The sequence below is a fragment of the Danio aesculapii genome, chromosome 13, assembly GCF_903798145.1.
Source record: "Danio aesculapii chromosome 13, fDanAes4.1, whole genome shotgun sequence".
Taxonomy (NCBI): domain Eukaryota; kingdom Metazoa; phylum Chordata; class Actinopteri; order Cypriniformes; family Danionidae; genus Danio; species Danio aesculapii.
The window spans coordinates 24,681,990-24,705,185 of NC_079447.1; the positions used below are offsets into that span (position 1 = coordinate 24,681,990).

Here is a 23,196-nt window from a genome sequence, read left to right on the forward strand (position 1 = left end):
ATCGATACTGCAATGTGTGCGTCCACAATAGTCACGTCGCTTGATATTCAATGTTGAGGTATTATAGTTAATCAGCACAACAGTTGAAAATACAGATTTATGGAGTCACAGAGAAGTATAACCATAACAGAGTAAAAGTTTATCATTTGTTTTTCAAGAGATTTTAAAGGGCACCTATTTCACCCCTTTTTCAAGATTTAAGATAAGTCTTTTGTGTCTCCAGAATGTGTCTGTAAAGTTCATCTCAAAACACCCATCAGATTATTTATTATACCTTTCAGAACACTGGAATTTCGTGCTTTGAACACAATGTAGCCGTTTTTGTTGCCTGTGCCTGTAATGCTAGTTTTCCCTGCCCACCGTTCCCACATGCTCCGCTTGAGCTTCGTCAGATAAACAGCACAGTGACAGACATGAAAGAAGCAGATCTTACACAACGTTTGAAAGAAATACTACAGTAAGAACTTTCCCAATGATTATTTGATGTATTTGTTGTGGAGTTAATTCAAGCCTTTCTGCAACGATGAGTCACAATGATGACATTACAAAGTCATGCGCACACACACACACTGCGCAGGCGTTTAACTTTGCACTGTTTTTGCACGGCAAATGGGACAATACACATTAATATCCACTGCTGTATGGATATCTGTTATGTTAACGTACAAAATAAACCTGATTTAACGTCCACAAACCGGGATTGAATCATCTTCTTTTATAATTGTACGGACTGTGGTGATACAGTGAAGATGGTAAAATTACTGTAATTCATTATAAACATGCACTGTTTTAAAAACAATTTAAACTTGTAAAACTCATTCTTGATCACATTTGATGATCACAGAGAGCTGAACAGATCTTTTAATCCCAGTTGCTTTGTGCACGTCCTGTCTTGTTGACATGATTATGCGCATTACCACGGAGAGATGTTAATACGGGGCTTTCAATCAATTCGGTGGGTGGGAAAACCGCAGTCCTTCGTCACGTTGCAGTGGGCCTCAAAATGGGAGGGATTTGGATGCTATTTTAACATCAGGAAATAAAAAATTAATTAAAAAAACAGACGTATTGTGTTTATATCACCCCAATATGATTGTGGACACACTATACCTACACACAGTTATGTCCAAACAGCTTTCAAAAGATGATTTTCATCATAGGTGCGTCTTTAAAGTAATCGCGCGCATTATTTAATTTCTTTACCTGAATACCATTTGACTCCTCGGAAAACTGTTAAGAACTGTTTATTTTATTTTATTTCATTATTTCTGCTCACAATTTGTCATCTTAGAAAAAATAAATAAATTAAAAAAATAAAAATCACCTCAGAAAAATCACCCTAATCAATCCTAACAAATGATTTCCTCCCAAATAGAACTATTTAAGCCAACTAGTGAAACTGTTTTGCTATCGCAATATAGATCACAGGAAAACTAAATATTGCAATGGCAGATTTTTCCAATATCGTACAGCCCTAATGTAAACCTATGTACATGGAGGATATGGCCTATGTGTGAACTCTGCTCCACAGATGAATGTTGCATCTGTGTTGAAGACAGGTTTGAGTTCCTCTTGAAATGTCTTTTTTGAATCGCACACCTCAGAAAGAACTGATCATCTCATCAACAGGCAGCATCTTTATATAAAAGCAATAATAATAATAATAATGCTTACTGTTCATGCCAAGCAATCAAACCTAAAATGTTTTTTGTTTTGTATATGCTACATTAGTACACTGTTAAAAACTTTACAAAGCCACAGACCACTACAGTATATTATAAAATGCTGAACAGATCTTGGTTTTTGAAGTTTTTCTAAAGTTTACTTCTGTCATGCCATGATATATCTTCATGGCAAAAAGTGGGGTGCAATAGAACAAACACTACATAAACACAACACAAAAACTATACAACATAGGTTTCAGCACAGTTTTGCTACAACCCTAAGCAGATGTGAGTTGGTGGTGGTTTGAGCTAAACTATGCAGAGCTGTGGCCCTCCAGGAATTGAGTTTGAGAGCATTGTTGATAAGTTTTTTCTGTAAAACCATGGTTTTATTGGAGTAAAAGTGTAATCTTTTTTTTTTGCCTTGATTACAATTTGTGTAGAAACAGTTTTACCATCTGTACCATGATTGAACTATGGTCAGTATAGAAAATGGATGATTTGTGGTTATCATTGTTTAACTAATTCATTAACTAATGCCATGGTTTAATTAAATGGTAACACTTTACAATAAATGTTGTTTTAGTTCATTTATTTACTAACAATAACAAAATGAACAACACATTTATTAAAGTAATGAAAATAAAGTTGCTCGTTTCTACCTCATGGTAATTCACAGTGCATTAACCCAGTGGTTCCCAAAGTAGGGGTTCCCAAAGTAGCCATAACCCACAGAAGATAAAAAAAGTGTCGTTTTTAATAGTAAAAAACAGCAACATACAAATTAAAAAGCCATCAGCCTTTAAATTATTTTTAATATAGGATTGGTGTGTTTACGCTAGATTAACAACACAGCCATAGCATCAGCTGCAGCAGATTGATTTTATAGCACCAGGTTAAACTTTCTGACACCTTTATGACAATCAAGTACATTAAAAATAAATGGAGAACTGAACATTGAGAACGATCTCTGAGTGGCGGTCTTCAAAAATGAACTAAGAATAGACTTGTGCTGAAAACATTGTGTCCACCAGTCTTTATAGTTGAGGTTAATACTAAATTAAATTAATAAAGGACTATAAATATGGTATGGTTGTTAGACTGTTGCACTTCTTTGTGTTGTCAATATGCTCATGTTTATATAGGCCTATTGTTGTATGAGCAACGATTGCATATTTATAACCACCCAAGAGGAAATTGGGAATCGCGAGTCACTGGCATTTTTATTTTAGGGGTCGTGGGCTGAAAAGTTGAAAACCCCTGCATTACCCAATGTTAACAATTATAAATACTGAATGAATTATAAATGCTGAACTATGATTAATTAATGCTTTACAAGTATTGTTCATCCAAATAAATTAATTAACTAACATTAATGAAACCTTATTGTAAAGTGTGATTCGATTAATTCAGTGAATGATTAAAGATGTAACTTTAAAAACAATGAGACTGTATGACAATATAAACACATTTTTAAAAGGTACAAAACTATGTTTTCATGGTAAAGTCATAGAAATACAACCTTTTTAGTCCTAAAATAACTTTTTTCTTTGTAACAAGAATATATTTAGAATCTAAAAGAGAGTAGCGAGTATTTTCAATATAAAACGCCTTCTGTGTATTGGAAAGGTTTGATTTTTTGTGCTGATAAAGAATCTTTGTTTTTAAGAGTGCACAGATCTACTCCTGGAGTACACTTTTATTACTATCTGAATTCAACAGGTAAGTAAGGTGTAGCTTTAAAATGCCAGTGCAGTTGTAAATATCTTTACCTTTTTTAAACTCCTCCAGCATGGCATCCAGCTTTGTATCGTTGAAGACAAAATGCAGAGGGTGGCTGTAGAACTTGGTGATGGTTTTCAGTGGCGTGCAGTCATCCGGATCCACAAAGGCCAAGTCCTTGACAAACAGCAGGTCCACAATGTGACATCTCTCACCTTCATACACAGGTATACGAGTGTAGCCACTCTCCATGATCTCAGACATGGTGGCGAAGTCCAGTATGGCATCACCAGAAATCATGAAGCAGTCTCGCAGAGGTGTCATGACATCCTCCACGGTTTTAGTCCTGAGCTCCAGAGCGCCCTGGATGATGTTGAGCTCCTCTTTGACCAGGTCATTATATGGATCGGTCACCCTCAGCATCTCCAGCAGCTTCTCCCTGTTGTACACGGTTCCAATCTCCTGCCCCAACACGTGGTCCAGGAGTTTACTGACCGGATAGGATGCTGGAAAAGTGAGGATCATAAAAAATTTAGTCAAGAATATTGTATTCGCGCCTACAGCGAGTCCGTGCCTGGAGCAGATGGCCTGAGGCACGATTTCTCCAAATATCACTATGCCTATAGTGGACACCACCACAGCGATCAGCCCTGATCCTGCGATGTCATCGAGAAGTATAGTCAAAGTAGTGTTGACCAGAACATTTCCCAGCAGCAACGAGCACAGCAGGTAGTTTCCTTGGCTTCGGACAGGCTCGATCGCCTTCGCGTAATGCTTCTCCTTCTCGGTCCCGCAGTTTTGCACAATCCTGAGCTCCATGGGATCCAGCGCCATCAGACCCAGATTCAGCCCGCTGAACATCCCAGACAAGCACAACAACATGGCAATGAAAATCACCTGCAGCCAGAACGGCAGGAGGAACTTTTTCTCCTCCACCACGATCACTTTAGTGTCATGCCCTTCGTGATAGACCCAGGTGTTTTCGGACCAGGAGTCCTGCGCGCCAGGTGTCATGGTGGCGATGCACAGGTAATACGTTTTACTTTTTTCCGTTTTGCGCAGAGGCTTCACCTCGAGCTCGATAATCCCAGAAGTCTTTCTGTTTACCTCCACGTTGGGAAGGATGATGATATCGGAGGACCGGATGCCGCAGGGATGTGAGGCAGGTGCGTCTCCGGGGCTCAGGCTCTCCGCAGGTGCGCTGCTGCTGTGTTCCGTGAAGGCGAGTTTGGACCACGTCTCGTTGTTGATGTTTTGCCCATAGACCCTTAATCTGACACGAGATCGCTCGCTGACGCGCAAAAAGCCTCTGTCCATAAAGGACACCTCGTCGGTGTCTTCGAGGCGGAGGCCAATGATGACAGTCTCTTCTGACGCGTCTTTGCCATCAATGCTTTTGATCAGACAACTGCTGACAATTAAGAATATAACAGTCAATGATCCAGCCCGGTTTAGCGCCGCCATATTAGAAGTGGGCACTGCGGTCCATTGCTCTGCCATGTTGACAGTGGGCAGACTTTAGTCAATGAATGTAAGCTGCCACGGTCAGAGGGAATCCGCGTCCGCCTTCATCCTCTCTAGAACCATCCTGACATCGAGCAACAAGGACGGCATTACTCACCGCGTATCGCTGCCTCTCTGCACCACGATGACACAGAGCAGCACGCTCTATGTGAACTGCTGGGAGTACAGATGTCTCATGACGGACAGGCGTTTTCGCCAATCCGAATGCATATGCAAATTAACCCTGGCGCAGTCAATGACATCGCGCGGAGTATGGGAGGAGAGGCGGTGCTGTCGGGGCTGAAAGCGGTAGTGGGCGTATCCCAAGTCCAATCAGCTGATAAAAACAGCGGTACCCAAAAGGTGGGAGTGGTCACTGGCGGCCAACGGTATGTCACTGTAGAAACTATTGGCCAATACATAGCAATAACGTATTGAATTTTTGGGGTTAAGCCTCAAACAGAAAAAAGACAGAATGACAGCATGGGGAAGTGTTCAATAAAATTACGACAAAGAGTAAAACTATTCGCTATCTAATTGCTTGTAAGCGCACGTGCGTCTCTGTCAGATAAACAAACACGTGTAAAGCTTTCTTTCACTTTCATTCACTTTCCACTTCTTGATTTCCTCGTGGTTTAAAATTATATTATTGTGAAAATAGAACATTTTATTAGATTACAATAGGTTGTTTCATTTTAATTCATGTACACACACACGTACTCACACACACGCACACACACACACACACACACACACACACGCGCGCGCGCACACACACACACGCACACACACGCACACAAATGTATATATATATATATATATATATATATATATATATATATATATATATATATATATATATATATATATATATATATTTTTTTTTTTTTTTTTTACAAGCAATTTCTTATTTTCGTTTGTTTTATTTTTTTATGTTTGAAAATCTTTCATTTAGTTTAATGTTTAGTCTTAAATTGTTTTGTATTTGTTATTTTATAAATAGCTAATTATTATAAGATCTTATTAGATAATTATTAGATTAGATAATGTTAGATAATTATCAGATAAGATACGGGTTTTATGATTTCTTTTAGTTCATTTAGTTAGTTTTATAATTTATTAGTGTGTTTGTTTGTGTGTGTGTGTGTGTGATGCTTTTCGAACCCCGAATATTTCCACTGATAACTCCCCTGCGCCCCAATGGATGTATATAAACAATGCAATAATGAAAACCTATGTTTTCAAACTATTGCCTTATTTTTCTTCCTTCATTGTAGTCTCAATAATGTTCCTAGAACTATTTATTTTCCCATTTATAATGTGTTTGGCTGCTGTTTTGCCCACAGAGGGAGCTAAAACCCTTCCAATAACACAAATTGACTACTTCATTATCCTTTTTTCAAAAATCGATACCAATTGTACGTAATGGACACAGTCAACTGGCCAGTCTAAAAGGGGCAAGATGTGCAGATTTGAAGGGAACAAAATTATAACAAACATGCTCTGTAAACATTTATAATATGCTTTATTTATTATACTCACATATATACATATATATATATATATATATTAATAATGACATGCTTTTGCATAATTGCATACACAATTAAAGATATACAAACAAAATTAGCATATTTTTAGTAATAAATGTTGCTATGAGCCACTGCTGTGGACAATCCACATAATTAGTTGAATTTAACAAAGATACAGAAAATATATAATAGAGAAGACATTATTAAAAATACAACTGAATAGTAATTTCTGGATCAAGATCTGCTGTTACACAAGCTTGGCAGATTGCAAGACTACATTATTCTAGACCTTGAGTACTGATAAGTTGAACTAAAGGAGGTACAGAACATTCTTTCCAATTCAAGGTCTCCTGTGATCCAGTGAGTGTGAATGGGCAGATGTGTAAACTGCAGAAAGCACCTAAAATTAATGTTTGATATTTGATCGTGCATGACAAACTACTACTATGACAATACTTTCATTTTGTTTTCATTATTTCATTTTTTATGATTTGACTGTTATTATAATGCAGGTGTTATAATTCACTTATTTACAATATTTCAGCCAAAACAAATAGATGATTTTGCCAAAAAAAAACTTAAATTTTATTACTTTTATATATATTTTTATAATATTATTCTTAATTTTTTATTAACACTTTAATGCACAATATAAAAAAACATGATTTATAAACGATTTATAAACTAATAAAAGTAAAGTTATAGTGAACTCTTTGTATGTTGACCACAGACAAAATGTTCATGGTTATATTTTGACTGTTGCATCATATAAATAATAATAATAATAAATTCTTGCAGACAAAAGTCAAAACCTTGTTGAAGTGAATAGTTATGCTCAAGGCCTCACTCTAGGACATCCATCTGCTCGCCCTTGCAGAGAAGCTGCTGATATTGCATGTGGGATGAACTTTATCATTCACCCCCTTGCTGGACTTTAAAAAAAAAGACAAGTTTCATCCAACTTTCCACATACATTTATTAAAGCTGCTTAGCAAAATGTGCAGAAACAATGCTGTGTAACATTTTATACAAATATGTTCAAGTATGTTTGGCAAAACAATTACACCATATAAAACAAGACATAAATAGACTAACAATTTCTCATTTGTAAACCTGATTTAAAAGTCTAAAAGCAAATGTACTCAAACAAACAGAAGTGGTGGATACTATTTTGACTATCATTTTGAATATTAATACTGAAAACAATCTCCCACAGAAAAGCCTTCTTTTGAACGGCTAATGCATGTCAAAAAGAAAAGGAGGATGTTGGAATGTCTTTCAATCTATGCAATGAGTAATCACCTGCAAGTGATTTACAGTAAAAAAGAGAGATGAGGCTATAGGACGCTACATCTATATTTTTGAAGAGCAGTATTATTTCATCAAGTGTCTCAGTTGATCCTGCAGGTTTTTCGAGTGTTCAACACTGTGAAAGACATGACAGATCGAGTTGCTGAAAGTCTAGATCAACTCACATGTAATAATAATTGTTTATTTGTTCTAATAACATATTGAAAATATTACTTATAATAGACTTACTTCTTCTGAATGGCCTCTTGCCTGGATTTAAGAGGCAAAAAAATTACATTAAAATTTAATTTCTTACATTTTTATGTTTTTCTTGTATTAAGCATGAATTCATTTTATGTAATTCTGATTTTCCTGTAATTGTATTGTAATTTATGAACATTTAAATGTTTTGTATTGGAAATCAAGATGAAATACTGAAGATGAAAGTACATTTTTGGTGTGGAGAGAATGTATTTATCTATATTAACATATTTCATGTTCTTAGTTAATGGTTTAAAGACAATGATGTATGTTATTATTTTAACGCTGTGAGATCCTATTTCTTTAAGCACAGTGCATCCGGAGAGTATGCATAGCGCTTGACTTTTTCCACATTTTTTAAGTTACAGCCTTATTCCAAAATGGATTAAATTCGTTTTTTCCCTCAAAATTCTACACACAATACCCCATAATGACAATGTGAAAAAAGATTTTTTGAAATTGTTGCAAATTTATACAATATAAAAGCCCTGAAAAATCACATGTACAGAAGTATTCACAGCCTTTGCTCAATACTTTGTTGATGCACCTTTGGCAGCAATTACAGCCTCAAGTCTTTTTGAATATGATGCTACAAGCTTGGCACACCTGTCTTTGGGAATTTTTGCCCATTTATCTTTGCAGTATCTCTCAAGCTCTATCAGGTTGGATGGGAAGCGACAGTGTACAGCCATTTTCAGATCTCTCCAAAGATGTTCAATAGGATTTAGGTCTGGGCCCATTGTGCTCATTGGAACTTTCAGAGCAGCAGACATTTTTCTGTAACCTTCCCCAGCCTTGTGCCTCGAGACAATCCTGTCTCGGATGTCTACAGACAATTCCTTTGTCTTCATGCTTGGTTTGTGCTTTGACATGCACTGTCCACTTTGGGACCTAATATTGACAGGTGTATGCCATTTCAAATCATGTCCAATCAACTGAATTTACCACAGGTGAACTCCAATTAAGCTGCTGAAACATCTCAAGAATGATCAGTGGAAACAGAATGTACCTGAGCTCAATTTAGAGCCTCACTGCAAAGGCTGTGAATACTTCCATACATGTGATTTTTCAGGGCTTTTATTTTGTATAAATTTGCAACAATTTCAATAAATCTTTTTTCACATTGTCATTATGGGGTATTGTGTGTTGAATTTTGAGGAAATAAATGAATTTAATCCATTTTGGAAAAAGGCTGTAACATAAAAAAAATGTGAAAAAAGTGAAGCGCAATCAATACTTTCCAGATGCACTGTACTTAAAGAATTAGGATCTCACAGCGTTAAAATAATAAGATACATCATTGTCTTCAAACCATTAACTGAGAACATGAAATATGTTAATGTAGATAAATTCTCTCCACACCAAAAATGTAATTTGTCTAGAGTATTTCATCTTGATTTCCAATACAAAACATTTACATTTTTATAAATTACAATAAAATTAGATGAAAATGAACAGAATACAGAATTACATAAAATGAATTTATGCTTAATACAAGAAAAATAAGGTAAGAAAAATAAGAAAAAGGGGGGGGGGGATCTTGTTTTCCCTTTGAATTAAATATATTTGTAATAAAAACACTAATAATTAAAAATACTTGTAAAAATAATTGAAATAATATTTGGGGTGCATACTCACTGGTACTGCAAGTGGGTCGTTATAATAGACATTTTCCGTAGACTCTATAAGCAAAAAATATTTCGAGAAGTTTAACATACTACAATTAGTTGCCTACATACTGTATATTAATATTAAAGATATCATTAAATTAATAATAATACTGATATATATATATATATATATATATATATATATATATATATATATATATATATATATATATATATATATATATATATATATACATACACCAGAGTTGGACAATGAAACCGAAACACTGGCCAATTTAATGTTGGAGGCGTCATGGGTAAATTATTCCTTCACAACCTGAAACCTTCACACTCTGCTCTTACTGTGTAAGCTCTTACAGGAATGTGCAGAGTAATGGCACAGTTTTGCTTGAAACATGTATTATTTTCCGATGAGTCCACCTTCACTGTCTTTCCCACACCTGAGAGAGTTACGGTGTGGAGAAGCCCCAAAGAAGACTGTTGCATCCCCAGAGTGAAGCATGGGGCTGGATCAGTGATGATTTAGGCTGCAATACCATGGCATTCCCTAGGCCCAATACTGGTGCTAGATGTGTGCGTCAGTGCAGCAACACACATAGCAAGACTGGTGACAGAGTGGTTTGATGAACATGAAAGTGAAGTTGAACCTCTCCCATGGCCTGCACAGTCACCAGAACTGATATTAATGAGCCACTTTGGGTTGTATGGGTGGAGCGAGTCAGGAAATGATTTCCAGCATCACGTGGAGCCTGGCCACTATTCTGAAAGAAGAATGGGTTAAAATCCCTTTGGCCACTGTGCAGAACTTGTATCTGTCATTCCCAAGACTAACTGACCACACAAGGAGGTCCTACATCGTACTAATGAATTATTGTGGTCTAAAACCAGGCGTTTCAGTTTCATTGTCCAACCCATGTATACACACATTTATATCACCTACATCTTCAGAATGCAGAATGGCATCTTCTTGAATAACCATATTTCTCGCTGCCTGACTGAGTAGCTGTAAAGAAGAAGAGCTCAATGTTAACATTATTTTTTATATTGTCAACTGTATCATTACGTGATGCAGTATTAAGGCGCCCTGTCGTCTCAAAACCTCGAGACAGCTATTCAGGACATCATGTAATGCCCAGTATCTGGGTCTATGCTTTTTCAAAAAAAAAGTCTAAGCATCTTATTAAATTATGAATCTCGTCTAGCTTATTAAGTTACGTGCTATGAGAAAGAAACAGCCAGGCGAACATCTCGCCTTAACCCAACAATATCGCTTCAGACAATGTCTCATATATTTACTTCTTGGCTCCGGGATCCTTTCAACACTTGGCGGGTTAAAGCGATCACATCTCCACTGCAAGAAGTGACTTTATCAGACAATAAACCTTTGACAGATTGACCGAAGCGCGGCTGCGTATCGGAGGAAGCCATCATTGTTTACGACGGCAGCTGGCGAGGGACAATTTAAAAGCGAGTGCGAAAGACGATATTTGTATGTATCTGGCACATTCCATTTGTGTTGTACCCTATTAAATATGAACAATTTTAGTAAAATTTTACAAGAAGTTTGTAAAAGTAAAATGTAACATTCACTAATTAGCAAATTGTTACAATTATGTTTTAACCTGGCGGCGCGGTGGCACAGTGGGTAGCGCTGTTGCCTCAGCAAGAAGTTCGCTGGTTCGAGCCTCGGCTAGGTCAGTTGGCATTTCTGTGTGGAATTTGCATATTCTCGCCGTGGTGGCGTGGGTTGCAGCTGGAAGGGCATCCGCTGGGTAAAACCTATGCTGAATAAGTTGACAGTTCATTCCGCTTTGAATGAATGAATGTTTTAATCTCAGTTGCTTGTTAGTTCCTGTTAGCTCAATAATAATAGACTTGAGGCCTGAGGGAGTATTCAAGCAGGTTATGTGACATACACATATAAGTTTAAGGATATAAGCAGATATTTAGCTTTTGGTTCCAAAATCTGAAGTAACTCTCAGAGTTAGCCTATAGTTCCCATACAACTTGCTCTGAGCACTTGCTTAATATCAAATAAAGAACTTTGTTATTATCCATTAGTCCTAATTAATGCTGATTTGTCACTTACACAAACAAACAATTAAAGAAATTCTATAGAAAATTAGCAAAGAGCACCAAGCTAATCTCTTTCTTCAAACCTCATTGAGCCTTTAGAGCTGTTATCTGAGCAAATAAAACAATGACTAAAAGTTTAACCATATATTTGAGAAAAATATATTTCATAGCGAGTTCTTGTTTTCATTGGTTAAGTTTTTTTTTTTTATTATTAAAGATGATGTTTTTTTCCCCCAGCTTTCTACAGTAAAATTTATCAAAGGTGCCAATAGTTTTGACCACAACAGTCTATTCATTTTCTTGTCGGCTTAGTACCTTTATTAATCTGGGGTTGTTTTATGCAGCAGATGCCCTTCCAGCCACAACCCATCTCTGGGAAACATCCACACTCATACACTACGGACAATTTAGCCTACCCAATTCACCTGTACCGCATGTCTTTGTACTGTGGGGGGAAACCGGAGCACCTGGAGGAAACCCACGCGAACGCAGGGAGAACATGCAAACTCCACACAGAAACACCAACTGACCCAGCCGAGGCCTTCTTGCTGTGAGGCGACAGCACTACCTACTGCGCCACTGTGTCGCCCACAACAGTCTATATGGGGGGAAATGATAGTGTTCGTGGCCCATAAAAGGTATTCCAAAATGTGCTATAATAACTTTCACAGATTTGAATTATTTAACACCGAACAAAATGGCAAAACTAAAAATTGAGAATGAAATATATTATTATTTAGGGAGGGGGTTAAGTGTAAATAAGTTTCTATCTGTTGAAAACTATCTGTAGTTTATAAGTTTTCAAATGGTACCTTATATTAAAAAAAACATCAGTGTGTGCACATCTAGAAAAATCTTAAAGGCGCTCAATCAAGCCAAACACAATAGAAAAAGTAAAAAGTCAGCACACTGCCACTTTAGCTCTCAAAAGACAAATATATGAGTGTTTGTTTTGTCATTTTCTCACCTTATAACAACAATGCAATACTTTCTCTACACATTTGTACACAGCACCTTATAACCTGTATATTTATAACAAATCTGTACATACAATTCAACCTCCTGAGCATTTTAACTAACTGCATCTCTGTTTAATGTGTATCATCTATTTTCCATATTTATTTTCATGATGTTACTTGTCACGTTATGTTCCCTGGAAGCTTCTGTAGCCAAAACAAATTCCTTGTGTGTGTAAGAACACTTGGCAATAAAACCGTTTCTGATTTTCTGATGGTTTCTGATAGTTATTTTCTGTCGGTTTCGACTTTGGACTGTATTTTTTCATTTACTTACTCATTGGTTGATTGGGGTGATCATTGTTTGCAGGTGTGATGTTTAGAGTCTTGAGTTCTCTTGTATTTCCTGTGTGACCTGATGATAACCTTGCAGGTTAAAATGTTGTGCAATTAAATTAGTCTTTTGAGAGCTAAAGTGGCAGTGTGCTGATTTTTTTTCTACTTTTACCATATATTGGCCTGCCACAGACCTTTACAAGGATTAAAAGCAAAGCATTGATGATATCATTCTAATACAGGGTCTGCAGAGTTTAAGTGGTCGATTGTGCTCACACAGGCATCCTTGAATATGAGGAACCAATCAACAGCTCTGTTGAAAACAGCCTCCCTGACACTTAGATAGTTGAACCTGAACTGTTTCAGGGTCAAGGAGGTGGCATTGAAGGATCTGCATAAAAGTCTCCCGTCAGCTCAGTCACACAGGCAGTGCTGTTCAGAAGAGCTGGAGGACACTCAGATGAATGAAGCTGACAATGGCTGAAGCACTCGTCCTGCCCTGGCTGCTCTGTTTAAGCCTGTTCTCTGCAGTGACTCTGGCAGCTCTGTATCTCAAACGGAAGATGAATGGATTTGTGCCAGCAGGAAACCGATCTCCTCCAAGTCTCCCATCACTGCCCATCATCGGCAGTCTGCTGAGCCTGGTGAGCGACAGTCCTCCGCACATCTTCTTTCAGGACCTGCAGAAGAAATACGGAGATCTGTATTCTCTCATGATGGGCTCCCACAAACTGCTCATTGTGAACAACCACCATCACGCGAAGGAGATCCTGATCAAAAAAGGAAAAATATTTGCAGGGAGGCCACGGACTGTAAGTACATACAATTACATTCGGTTTAAAGGAATTAGCCGATTTTGGCTGTTTAAATTTAATTAATTATAATGTCCCATGTCCATATAGTCTATATTAAAATCAAAATCTATATTAAACACCTTTAAATATATAATTTAATTGCAAGAATATTTCACATTAATGTGATTTTTGTTTTTACTAAATATGAACTTAGTGTAAACTCACCCAAAAATAAAAGATTTACTTATTCTGAAGTGGTCCCAAACCTTAATGAGTTTCTTTCTTCTGTTGAACATAAAGGAAGATATTTTGAAAGAAGCTGAAAAGGGGATCTTAGTAAATCCAGTTTCTAACATTCGTCACTATTTTATTTTGTGTTCAACAGATAAATGAAACTGGTCAGTCACGTTTGGAGCACTGTAAAAAATGCTGGGATCAACACAATTCCTTTATGTTGTCTAACCCATATCGATTAGGTTAACCTAATTGTTTTTACAAATTTAAATAGATTGAACATAAAAGAGTTAAGTTGTCCCCAAAAAAACTCTAAAGAATTGTGTTATTTCAACTCATTTGAATAAGTAGTTTAAACAAGCACCACATCTCATTTTTTTTAAGTGAATGAGGGGAAGGAGAGTAAATGATTTTAGGGTCAACGGTCCCTTTAATTTTCAGTGAAAATGTATTTTTCTTTACTAAGACTTACTACGATTGTCTTCTAGGTTACAACAGACTTGTTAACTCGAGATGGGAAAGATATAGCATTTGCTGACTACAGTTCTACATGGAAGTTTCACCGCAAAATGGTGCATGGAGCTCTGTGCATGTTTGGAGAAGGTTCAGTTTCTATTGAGAAGATAAGTGAGTATCACTGCAGGTTAATGTGATTTGCAAATATAAAAAGCACAGTGGTGAAATATGTGACCCTGGACCATAAAACCATCAGTGTCAAATTTTAGAAATTAAGATTTCTACATAATCTGACAGCTGCTACGTTATTTTTATTGAGAACTTATTATTTATTTACATTCAAAAATATACAACTGCACATGAAATAATAAACAAATACACAAATAATAATAAGTAAATAAAAGACACAACATTTGGGGGGAGGGGGGGCACTTGGTTCAATGCATTCAACAGCGGTTAACATTGCAGTAATCAATCCATTTCTTCCAATGTTTTAAAAACAAGTCATTTTTAAGTCTAAAAATAAATATTAACTCTTCCATATTGCTTATTTCCTACAAATTTTTTTTCCATTCACCAATAGAGGGGGTGTCATGCTTAAATCAGAATCTGGTAATACTTGTCTTCCTTGCCACACTAAATATATTTACAAGGTAAACCTTCTCCTTCACTACCACCTCTTCATAGTTTCCAAGATAATTTGTAATGAAGTCTTTTGGTATGTGGTATCCTATATCTTTTCCATTTCTGATAAAACTTCATTCCAGAAAGGAAATATTTTTGCAAAAATATGGAGATGACCTACATCAACCTTCCCACGTATCCTCCAGCAGGTTTGAGGGGTGGACAATTGTTTGCTATGGACTACATTTTTCCATGCAAATTCGTTCCATCTCTCCGAACAGGTCATTGTATGTTGTATCTTAAAGGCAGAAAGCCATTTTGGAATTTCTTCCGCTAATTCTCTTTTCCATTTTTGCCTAATGTAGTTTGTGGAATCTTTACCATTCTCCCTAAGGGCTTAGCAGAAAGAAGAAATTATTTTACAATTATTTTTTGTTTCCTTTATTTTCTTTTCGGCTTAGTCCCTTTATTAATCAAGGGTGACCACAGCAGAATAAACCGTCAACTTATCCAGCATCTGTTTTACACAGCAGATGCCCTTCCAGCTGCAACCCATAACTGGGAAATACCCATACATTCTCATTCACACGCATACACTACGGACAATTTTAGCTTACCCAATTCACCTGTACCGCATGTCTTTGCACTTGTGGGGGAAACTGGAGGAAACCCACACAAACACAAGGAAAACATGCAAACTCCACACAGAAATGCCAATTGACCCAGCTGATGCTCAAACCAGCAACCTTCTTGCTGTGAGGTGAGAGCGCTACCCACTGCGCCACTGCGTTGCCCTATTTTTGTATAAGAATCTATAATTAGTTTTATTAAATCATTCAAATCCGAAATGTTTTTTGCTTTATATTCCCTTTCAAAGCAATCTCGAATTTGCAGATAGCGGTAAAGTCTTTATTGTCCAAATTATTTTTAATCGATAATATTTAAATAGTAAACAAGCATTTCATTGATGTATGGTTTGTTAGAATAGGACAATATTTGGTTGAAATGACAAAATTTGGAATCTGACGGTTTCAAAAATCTAACTATTGAGAAAATTATTTGTTTAAAGTAAGCTCTCAGGAATGCACATTACTAATCAAACATTATGTATTGCTATATTCATCGTATTTACAAAATATCTTCATGGAACATGGTATTTATTTCAATTATACTGTAATGATTTTTGGCATAAAAGTAAAATCAATCATTTTGACCCATATGTATTTTTGGTTATTGATACCCGTACAACATAAAACTAGTTGTTTTGATCACATGTAAAAGATTATAAGCAGAAGCTGACACCTAATTCTTTCTCTGTGAAGTTTGCAGGGAGGCAAGTTCTATGTGTGAAGTGTTGACTGAAAGCCAGAACAGCGCTGTGGATCTGGGACCGGAGTTGACACGCGCTGTCACAAATGTGGTGTGTGCCTTGTGTTTTAACTCCTCGTATAAACGTGGAGATGCTGAGTTTGAGTCCATGCTCCAGTACAGCCAGGGAATCGTGGATACAGTTGCAAAGGACAGCTTGGTGGATATTTTCCCATGGCTGCAGGTGAGATTTAATTCCATGTGTTAAGTTAAATGTTTGGGGTTGTTAAAAGTTGACATTTGATTTTGATAATTTTTTTCATATTTACTAAAAACAAATCATATCACTGTGAAATATTCTAATAATATAATGTAATATTTTACTGGTGTTAACATATACATTCCATAACTACACTAATTTATTTTTCCTTGCAGATTTTCCCAAATAAAGACCTCAGAATCTTAAGACAATGCATATATATCCGAGATAAACTGCTTCAAAAGAAATATGAGGAACACAAGGTAAATGTGCAATTTCATTATTACAAAAATGTAGCCTATGAAATTAGGTAAAAGTGTGGATAATCTTTATATAGCCTAATTTTTGATTAATATAAATTAGTTATTTTCTACTGCACTCTCAAAAGAAAAGTTGCAATAATCTTTTAGAACATTTGAAGAGTTCAGATGCAAAAACCTCTAAGTGCCATCTGTAATTTTCTTCTTCAACGAGCATTTTTCTGAGCCGCTTATTTTTATTTTCATGTTATTCCATCTTTCATGTATGACAATTCTTTGCCATAATAGTGAAATTACTGAAATTACAAAAATAGGAGCCTGAGAAAAATGCTAATTTTAGAACAAAATATCATCTTTTTTTAACAGAGGAGCTCTGCGATTTAACAACAAGCTGTATACCCTTCATTTACCTTTAAAAAACACATTAAAAATGAACATAGGATGATGTCATCTTCTGAGAACTTCCTGACCACAGAGCTATACATGCCATATATACAGATTAATGGAATTTTAAAGCTATGTGTTAGCTAATTTTGTACTTTGTTTGTCTTTTTTAAAAAGTAAAATCACTGTCCATTCAGATAATCCTCTTTTCTTCTATGTGTTCAGAATAATGATAATTTTTCATTGCAGAAATGTAAAGCTCTACCATCTTGATTTCTGTCTGTTCCTGCATTCTCTTATTGTGTGTGGGGTTTAATGTGACTGATTATTTTAATTCAGCTATTTCTTTTTTAAAAGCAAATGAACTAAACTAAAAAGTTTCTCAAATTACATTTTGATAAAGGAACTCTAATATTATTACATATTATTTTTAAAAGTAATGATTTACTTTACTCGTTACTTAGAAATGTAATATTATGAAACTAGCATTACTAATGCAGTACCCCAACATTGTTCCAAACCTAAAGTTTGTTCCCTTCTTCTGTTGAATACAAAACAGGTAGAAAAGAAGGCTAAAAACTGTAACCATTGACTTCCAATAGAAGGAAAAAAAGTTGCTATGGACAGAGGAGCTACTGGTCGGTACGGGCCCTATGACAAGAGCTCGGTGGTTCTGATGGGCCCCTAATAGTATGATGGGCCCTTAGAATCGTACAAACTTTCCCCTGCTCAGTGGCGCCCCTGACTATGAAAGTCAATTGTTACAAGCTTTTAGGACTTTTTTTCAGCACAAAAACATTTTTAACAGAATGGGAGGAAATTGAAACCAGTTTTGAAACCAGTAAAGGATGAGTAAATGACGACAGATTTTATTTTCTTTTTTTCATTTTTGGCTGAACGGTTTCATTAAAAGTTCTGCATGGAATCAAAGATGCCAAAGAGGAGCTTTTATTTTTAAGAGAGCAGATTGAAATCACGTTAATGTTACACCTCGACGATAAATGCTCATGAGTACGTAATAAGAGCGTTACTCAATAAACAATCATCGCTTGTGTCATTTTTACAGAAACCCCCAGTCAGTGATGTGGTGTTTGTCTCCCTCTACAGGTGACCTACAGTGATAACGTGCAGCGGGATCTCCTAGATGCTCTTCTGAGAGCGAAACGCAGCTCAGAGAACAACAACAGCGGCACTCGTGATGTTGGTTTAACTGAAGATCATCTGCTCATGACAGTGGGGGACATTTTCGGGGCTGGGGTGGAAACCACAACTACTGTACTCAAATGGTCAATAGCTTACCTCGTCCACAATCCGCAGGTAGGCCGAAATAAAAGCGCGCTCACGAACGACTGTGCTGATTCAAACAGGCTACTGTTGTCTTTCAATTAAACATAGTAGACCTTCTTTGAATTTGGCCTTAGGTTCAGAGGAAGATTCAGGAGGAGCTCGACAATAAGATTGGAAAAGACCGACATCCTCAGCTCAGCGACCGGGGGAATCTGCCGTATCTAGAAGCCACTATCAGAGAAGTGCTGAGGATTCGACCTGTGTCTCCGCTCCTCATCCCTCATGTGGCGCTGCAGGACTCCAGGTGCTGAACACACACCACACTTTCTCTTCTAATAGAGGATTCAATATGGGGACATGTTATTTATTAATGGGAAATATAAACCTATTCTCTTATACTAGTTTCTAATTTGATTCAAACAAAATAATTAATAAGAAAAATACACAGGTAATATTTAATTTAGGCCTTAAATATTATTAGACCTCATGTGACATTTTAAAGTCATTGGTGCTGTTTCTTTAAACGATAATTTAAATGACTAATCTCTTATAACTCATTTATTTTGTCTTTGCAATGGTGACAGAATTTTTGCCAAAATAAGATTTTCTTCAGAAGGAAACATATTATAGCCCCCTAAGACCCTGCCCATTGACTTGTGTCCTCTGTTGTGGACATTGCGTTTTCATGAATTTTCTTAGAATATTTTGAGCTACTCTGTCAAGTCCTGTTGTACTGTTCAGAGGACATCCTGGGCTTTCTAGTGATAAGTCATTTGATTTCTGGCATGCTAGGAACCACTTCTTACACTGCATCCAAAATGGCTGACATACAAAAAAGCACATTTTATGGGAAGGAGAGAGGCATGTGAAATTTTGCTTTTTTAAATGTTTTTTTAATATTACATATATTGAAGTTAAAGTGTCAGGAACAATACATTTAGTTTTCAAAGCTCTTAACTTGTTTGTGTTTCAAAATATCATCCTTTTTTATCATCATTCCTTTTTTAAATGTCGGCTCTCTTTCAGACTAAACTTTCAGGAATTTCAATACAAAAGGAAAAAATGGCTTTTGTTTTGTTTTTGTTACATTAATATTGGATTATTATCCCTTTACAGCCATATCCTGTACAGTTTTGTTTTCTGAGTGGCGGTTGTTTTGAACTAAAATGGTCCTGTGTTCCACTACAGTGGACATGCTGTAAAATTAAAAATAAAAACAAAATGTAAAAACTCTAAATTTGTAGATTTATTTATTTTTTTTAACCCAAAGGATGTAGGAATTCACAGGGCAAAAAAGAAGAAAAAAGAAAAACATTAGGGGGGGTCAAAAAAATTCACAGGTAATAATTTTACATAATATTTTTGCTTTGAACTGTGTATATATTTTTCAACACCGTTCAAACTTGTAAATGTCCTATTTTAAGATTTTGTAAGAAATGTGTAAGAAATGTTTATAATACATAAAAATAATCAAACAGCAGAATTCAGGAGAGAATTGGCACATAATTCAGTCAGTGTGTGCACCCTCATGAAAAAATACTAGTGTTTTTGGACCATACTAAAGTAAATTACTGGAAATTCATGTGTCGTGGTATAGTAATACAAGAACTCCTGTAATATAAACAAATTATCCAATACTGTAGTTTAAAACTACATTGTAAAAATGTTTTACTGCCTTACATTTTTTAAATTCAGTCAAACTTTTTCTGGTCAACTCCTCAATCAATCTGACTAAAAATATGACGTTACATTTTGTACAACAAAGTAAAATTAAATTAAAATTTAGCTGAAATTAAACTAAGTTGAAGTAACAAAAACCCTTTTGGTCATAATTATTTTACAGTATATAAAGTCTTACTACACCGCAGTTTACTGTAGTATAAACTGAAGTATAGTACAGTATTTATTAGTGTAATAGCTGTAATGAAATGACTAGTAATATTTTATGTGTGCACTCAACATTCATTCATTCATTCATTCATTCATTCATTTTCTTTTTAGCTTAGTCCCTTTTAATCAGGGGTTGCCACAGCAGAATGAACCGCTAACATATCCAGCATATGTTTTACACAGCGGGTGCCCTTCCAGCCACAACCCAACACTGGGAAACACCCATACACTCTTACATTCACACACATACACTACGGACAATTTAGCTTACCCAATTCACCAATAGCGCAAGTCTTTGGACTTGTGGGGGAAACCGGAGCACCCGGAAGAAAACCCACGAGCACATGCAAACTCCACACAGAAATGCCAACTGACCTAGCCAGAGCTCGAACCAGCGACCTTCTTACTGTCAGGCGATTGTGCTACCCACTGCGCCACCATGCTGCCTCGCACTCAACATAACCAATCTAAATCCTTCTGACCGGCTATGGTGATGATTCTATTTTTCAGCGCTGCAACGAGAACAAATATACTAAATATGAAGCAGTGAGCATAGATATGAGAGTAATGATGAATTGATATTCACTTCAGTGGCATCTTTTATATAAAAGCCCATGTTCATTTCTGTTTATTTTTTTCCCCATTTTTCTGTTTAATAGAGAGAAGATTTTTCAACACATTTCTAAAAATATTAGTTTTAATAACTCATTTCTTATAACTGATTTATTTTATCTTTGCCAGGATGACAGTACATAATATTTGACTAGATATTTTTCAAGACACTTCTATACAGCTTAAAGTGACATTTAAAGGCTTAACTGGGTTAATTAGCTTAACTAGGCAGGTTAGGATAATTAGGCAAGTTATTGCATAAAGATGTAGACGATCGAAAAAAATAATAGCTTAAAGGGGCTAATAATTTTGACCTTAAAATGGATTTAAAAAACTAAAAACTGCTTTTATTCTAGCCGAAATAAAACAAATAAGACTTTCTCCAGAAGAAAAAATATTATCAGACATACTGTGAAAATTTCCTTTGCTCTGTTAAACATAATTTGGGAAATAATTAAAAAAAGAAAAAAAAATTCAAAGGGGGGCTAATAATTCTGACTTCAACTGTATATACTTCTGCTACACTCCTTACTTTTTCTGTCAGTCATCCTTATTTTTTTTTTTTTAACTATAGATTGAAAAACCCTTATCGTCTTTGACTCAAATGCTAACTTGATGCGAAAGTTTAAATAATTCACTCTTATTTTTACAGTGTTGGTGAATACACGGTGCGGAAAGGCACACGGGTCATTATTAACCTCTGGTCTTTACATCATGATGAGAAGGAATGGAAGAATCCTGAGCTCTTTGACCCAGGTGAGGATCTGCAATGATAAAAGCCGGTTGTGTGTGTGTGTGTGTGTGTGTGTGTGTGTCTCTCACTCTCTCTGTGACCGATAGAAGTTACAGTGAATCCTCTAATCTGACAGGACGCTTTCTGAATGAGGAGGGTGATGGCTTGTGCTGCCCGTCGGCCAGTTACCTACCGTTTGGTGCAGGGGTGCGTGTTTGTCTTGGCGAGGCCCTGGCAAAGATGGAGCTCTTCCTTTTCCTGGCGTGGATTTTGCAAAGGTTCACACTGGAGATGCCCACCGGCCAGCCTCTGCCTGACCTCCTGGGCAAGTTTGGTGTGGTTCTTCAACCCAAGAAATTTAAGGTTGTTGCTAATGTAAGAGCAGACTGGGAAAAATGCCCTCTCATGCAGCACTGCTGAGCTGAATGTAAGATGCTGACATTTGCATCTTTTTCTCAGCCTCCTGTGTATAGATTATTTTCACTGTTATGGTAACACTTTGGCTCTTTTTATCATATTTAAAGTGAAATAAACAGAACGCTGAGGGAATATTCTCTTTTAGAAGATCAATTCAGACGGCACTCAATCAAATATCACACATCAACATGAATTCAAAGAATGATTTTAAACAGTCAGAATATGGAGGTAACACTCATATTCAACTGATACTCATATTCAACATTCATATCTCAACTGATTATTGATGATGGTTTATTGACTGTTAAAGAACAACAAGGCTGTTATTGATGGCATGTGTTTTTGTTGAAGCCACTGGGCCATTTAAATGTTGCATGGTGTTTTGAAATGGCCATATTTAACCCTTTAAACAGCACTCATTGAAGAAAAAAAAACCTGGATTGTTACTTGGGGTTGTAACTTACAAGAATTTTTTGGCTTTTTATGAGAAATAGGATAGTGAGTGAGATTGAAATCACTGTCAGTGAAGTTAACATATGTTTTACACCCAATAAAGTGTTAAAGAGATTTGAAATGTACTGTTTACTCTCCCTGAAGTGTTTTTTTTCTTCTGTTGAACAAAAAAGAAGATATTTTGAAGAATGCTTAAATCCTGTAACCATTGACTTGATTGTAGGAAAAAAGAAATACTTTGGAAGTCAATGGCTGCAGGTTTTCAGCTTTTTTTTTCAAAACATCTTCCTTTTTTAAAATCAAGTGTGCAATCTTGTAACTACCTTTTTTATGTTTGTCTTGGTTTTCAACTGGTTGCGCTGTTCTAAAACAATGTCTTTTTTTGTGTTGCAAATGTTTATTAGTCTGTTTATAGTCATATTTCTCATGGGAAGTTGCTTTGGACAAAATTAATAAATGTGATGTTGTGAGTCTTAGGATTTTCTTCCTGCTAGTATATTTTCCAGTAAATGCA

The 23,196-nt window shown here is 36.1% G+C and overlaps 3 protein-coding genes across 3 annotated transcripts in view; 1 reads left to right on the forward strand and 2 right to left on the reverse strand.

Moving 5' to 3' along the window:
- cnnm2a (cyclin and CBS domain divalent metal cation transport mediator 2a) overlaps window positions 1–5,161 on the reverse strand; it is a 29,330-nt gene extending 24,169 nt beyond the window's left edge. The window contains exon 1 of the mRNA XM_056470819.1: window positions 3,437–5,161. Coding sequence (XP_056326794.1) covers window positions 3,437–4,886 — 1,450 coding nt within the window. The 5' untranslated portion in view covers window positions 4,887–5,161. The remainder of the gene's footprint in view (window positions 1–3,436) is intronic.
- Window positions 5,162–7,183: 2,022 nt separating this feature from the next.
- Window positions 7,184–11,048, reverse strand: borcs7 (BLOC-1 related complex subunit 7). The gene is made up of 5 exons (XM_056470820.1): window positions 10,900–11,048; window positions 10,544–10,606; window positions 9,611–9,654; window positions 7,961–7,981; window positions 7,184–7,847 (listed from the first exon to the last, which is right to left on the reverse strand). The coding sequence occupies exons 1-5, from the start codon at window positions 11,032–11,034 to the stop codon at window positions 7,796–7,798; spliced, it is 315 nt and encodes a 104-aa protein (XP_056326795.1). The 5' UTR covers window positions 11,035–11,048; the 3' UTR covers window positions 7,184–7,795.
- A 2,235-nt stretch (window positions 11,049–13,283) lies between these two features.
- LOC130239535 (steroid 17-alpha-hydroxylase/17,20 lyase) lies at window positions 13,284–22,807 on the forward strand. Its single transcript, XM_056470788.1, has 8 exons — window positions 13,284–13,783; window positions 14,488–14,626; window positions 16,402–16,631; window positions 16,823–16,909; window positions 18,398–18,607; window positions 18,712–18,881; window positions 21,732–21,835; window positions 21,949–22,807. Exons 1-8 carry the CDS (start codon window positions 13,436–13,438, stop codon window positions 22,230–22,232), a joined length of 1,572 nt encoding a protein of 523 aa, XP_056326763.1. The 5' UTR covers window positions 13,284–13,435; the 3' UTR covers window positions 22,233–22,807.
- The last annotated feature ends 389 nt before the right edge of the window (window positions 22,808–23,196 follow it).

Excerpts from the sequence above, each read along its gene's own strand:
- borcs7 (XM_056470820.1), bottom strand. The coding sequence starts at position 11,034 with ATGATGGCTTCCTCCGATACGCAGCCGCGCTTCGGTCAATCTGTCAAA. Across the intron at positions 10,607-10,899 it reads AAGGATCCCGGAGCCAAGAA|CTACTCAGTCAGGCAGCGAG; the intron begins GTAAATATATGA and ends TCTTCTTTACAG. Across the intron at positions 7,982-9,610 it reads ACGACCCACTTGCAGTACCA|GCAAGAGGCCATTCAGAAGA; the intron begins GTGAGTATGCAC and ends TCTTAAATCCAG.
- LOC130239535 (XM_056470788.1), top strand. The coding sequence starts at position 13,436 with ATGAAGCTGACAATGGCTGAAGCACTCGTCCTGCCCTGGCTGCTCTGT. Across the intron at positions 16,632-16,822 it reads ATATTTTCCCATGGCTGCAG|ATTTTCCCAAATAAAGACCT; the intron begins GTGAGATTTAAT and ends TTTTCCTTGCAG. Across the intron at positions 21,836-21,948 it reads TCCTGAGCTCTTTGACCCAG|GACGCTTTCTGAATGAGGAG; the intron begins GTGAGGATCTGC and ends CTAATCTGACAG.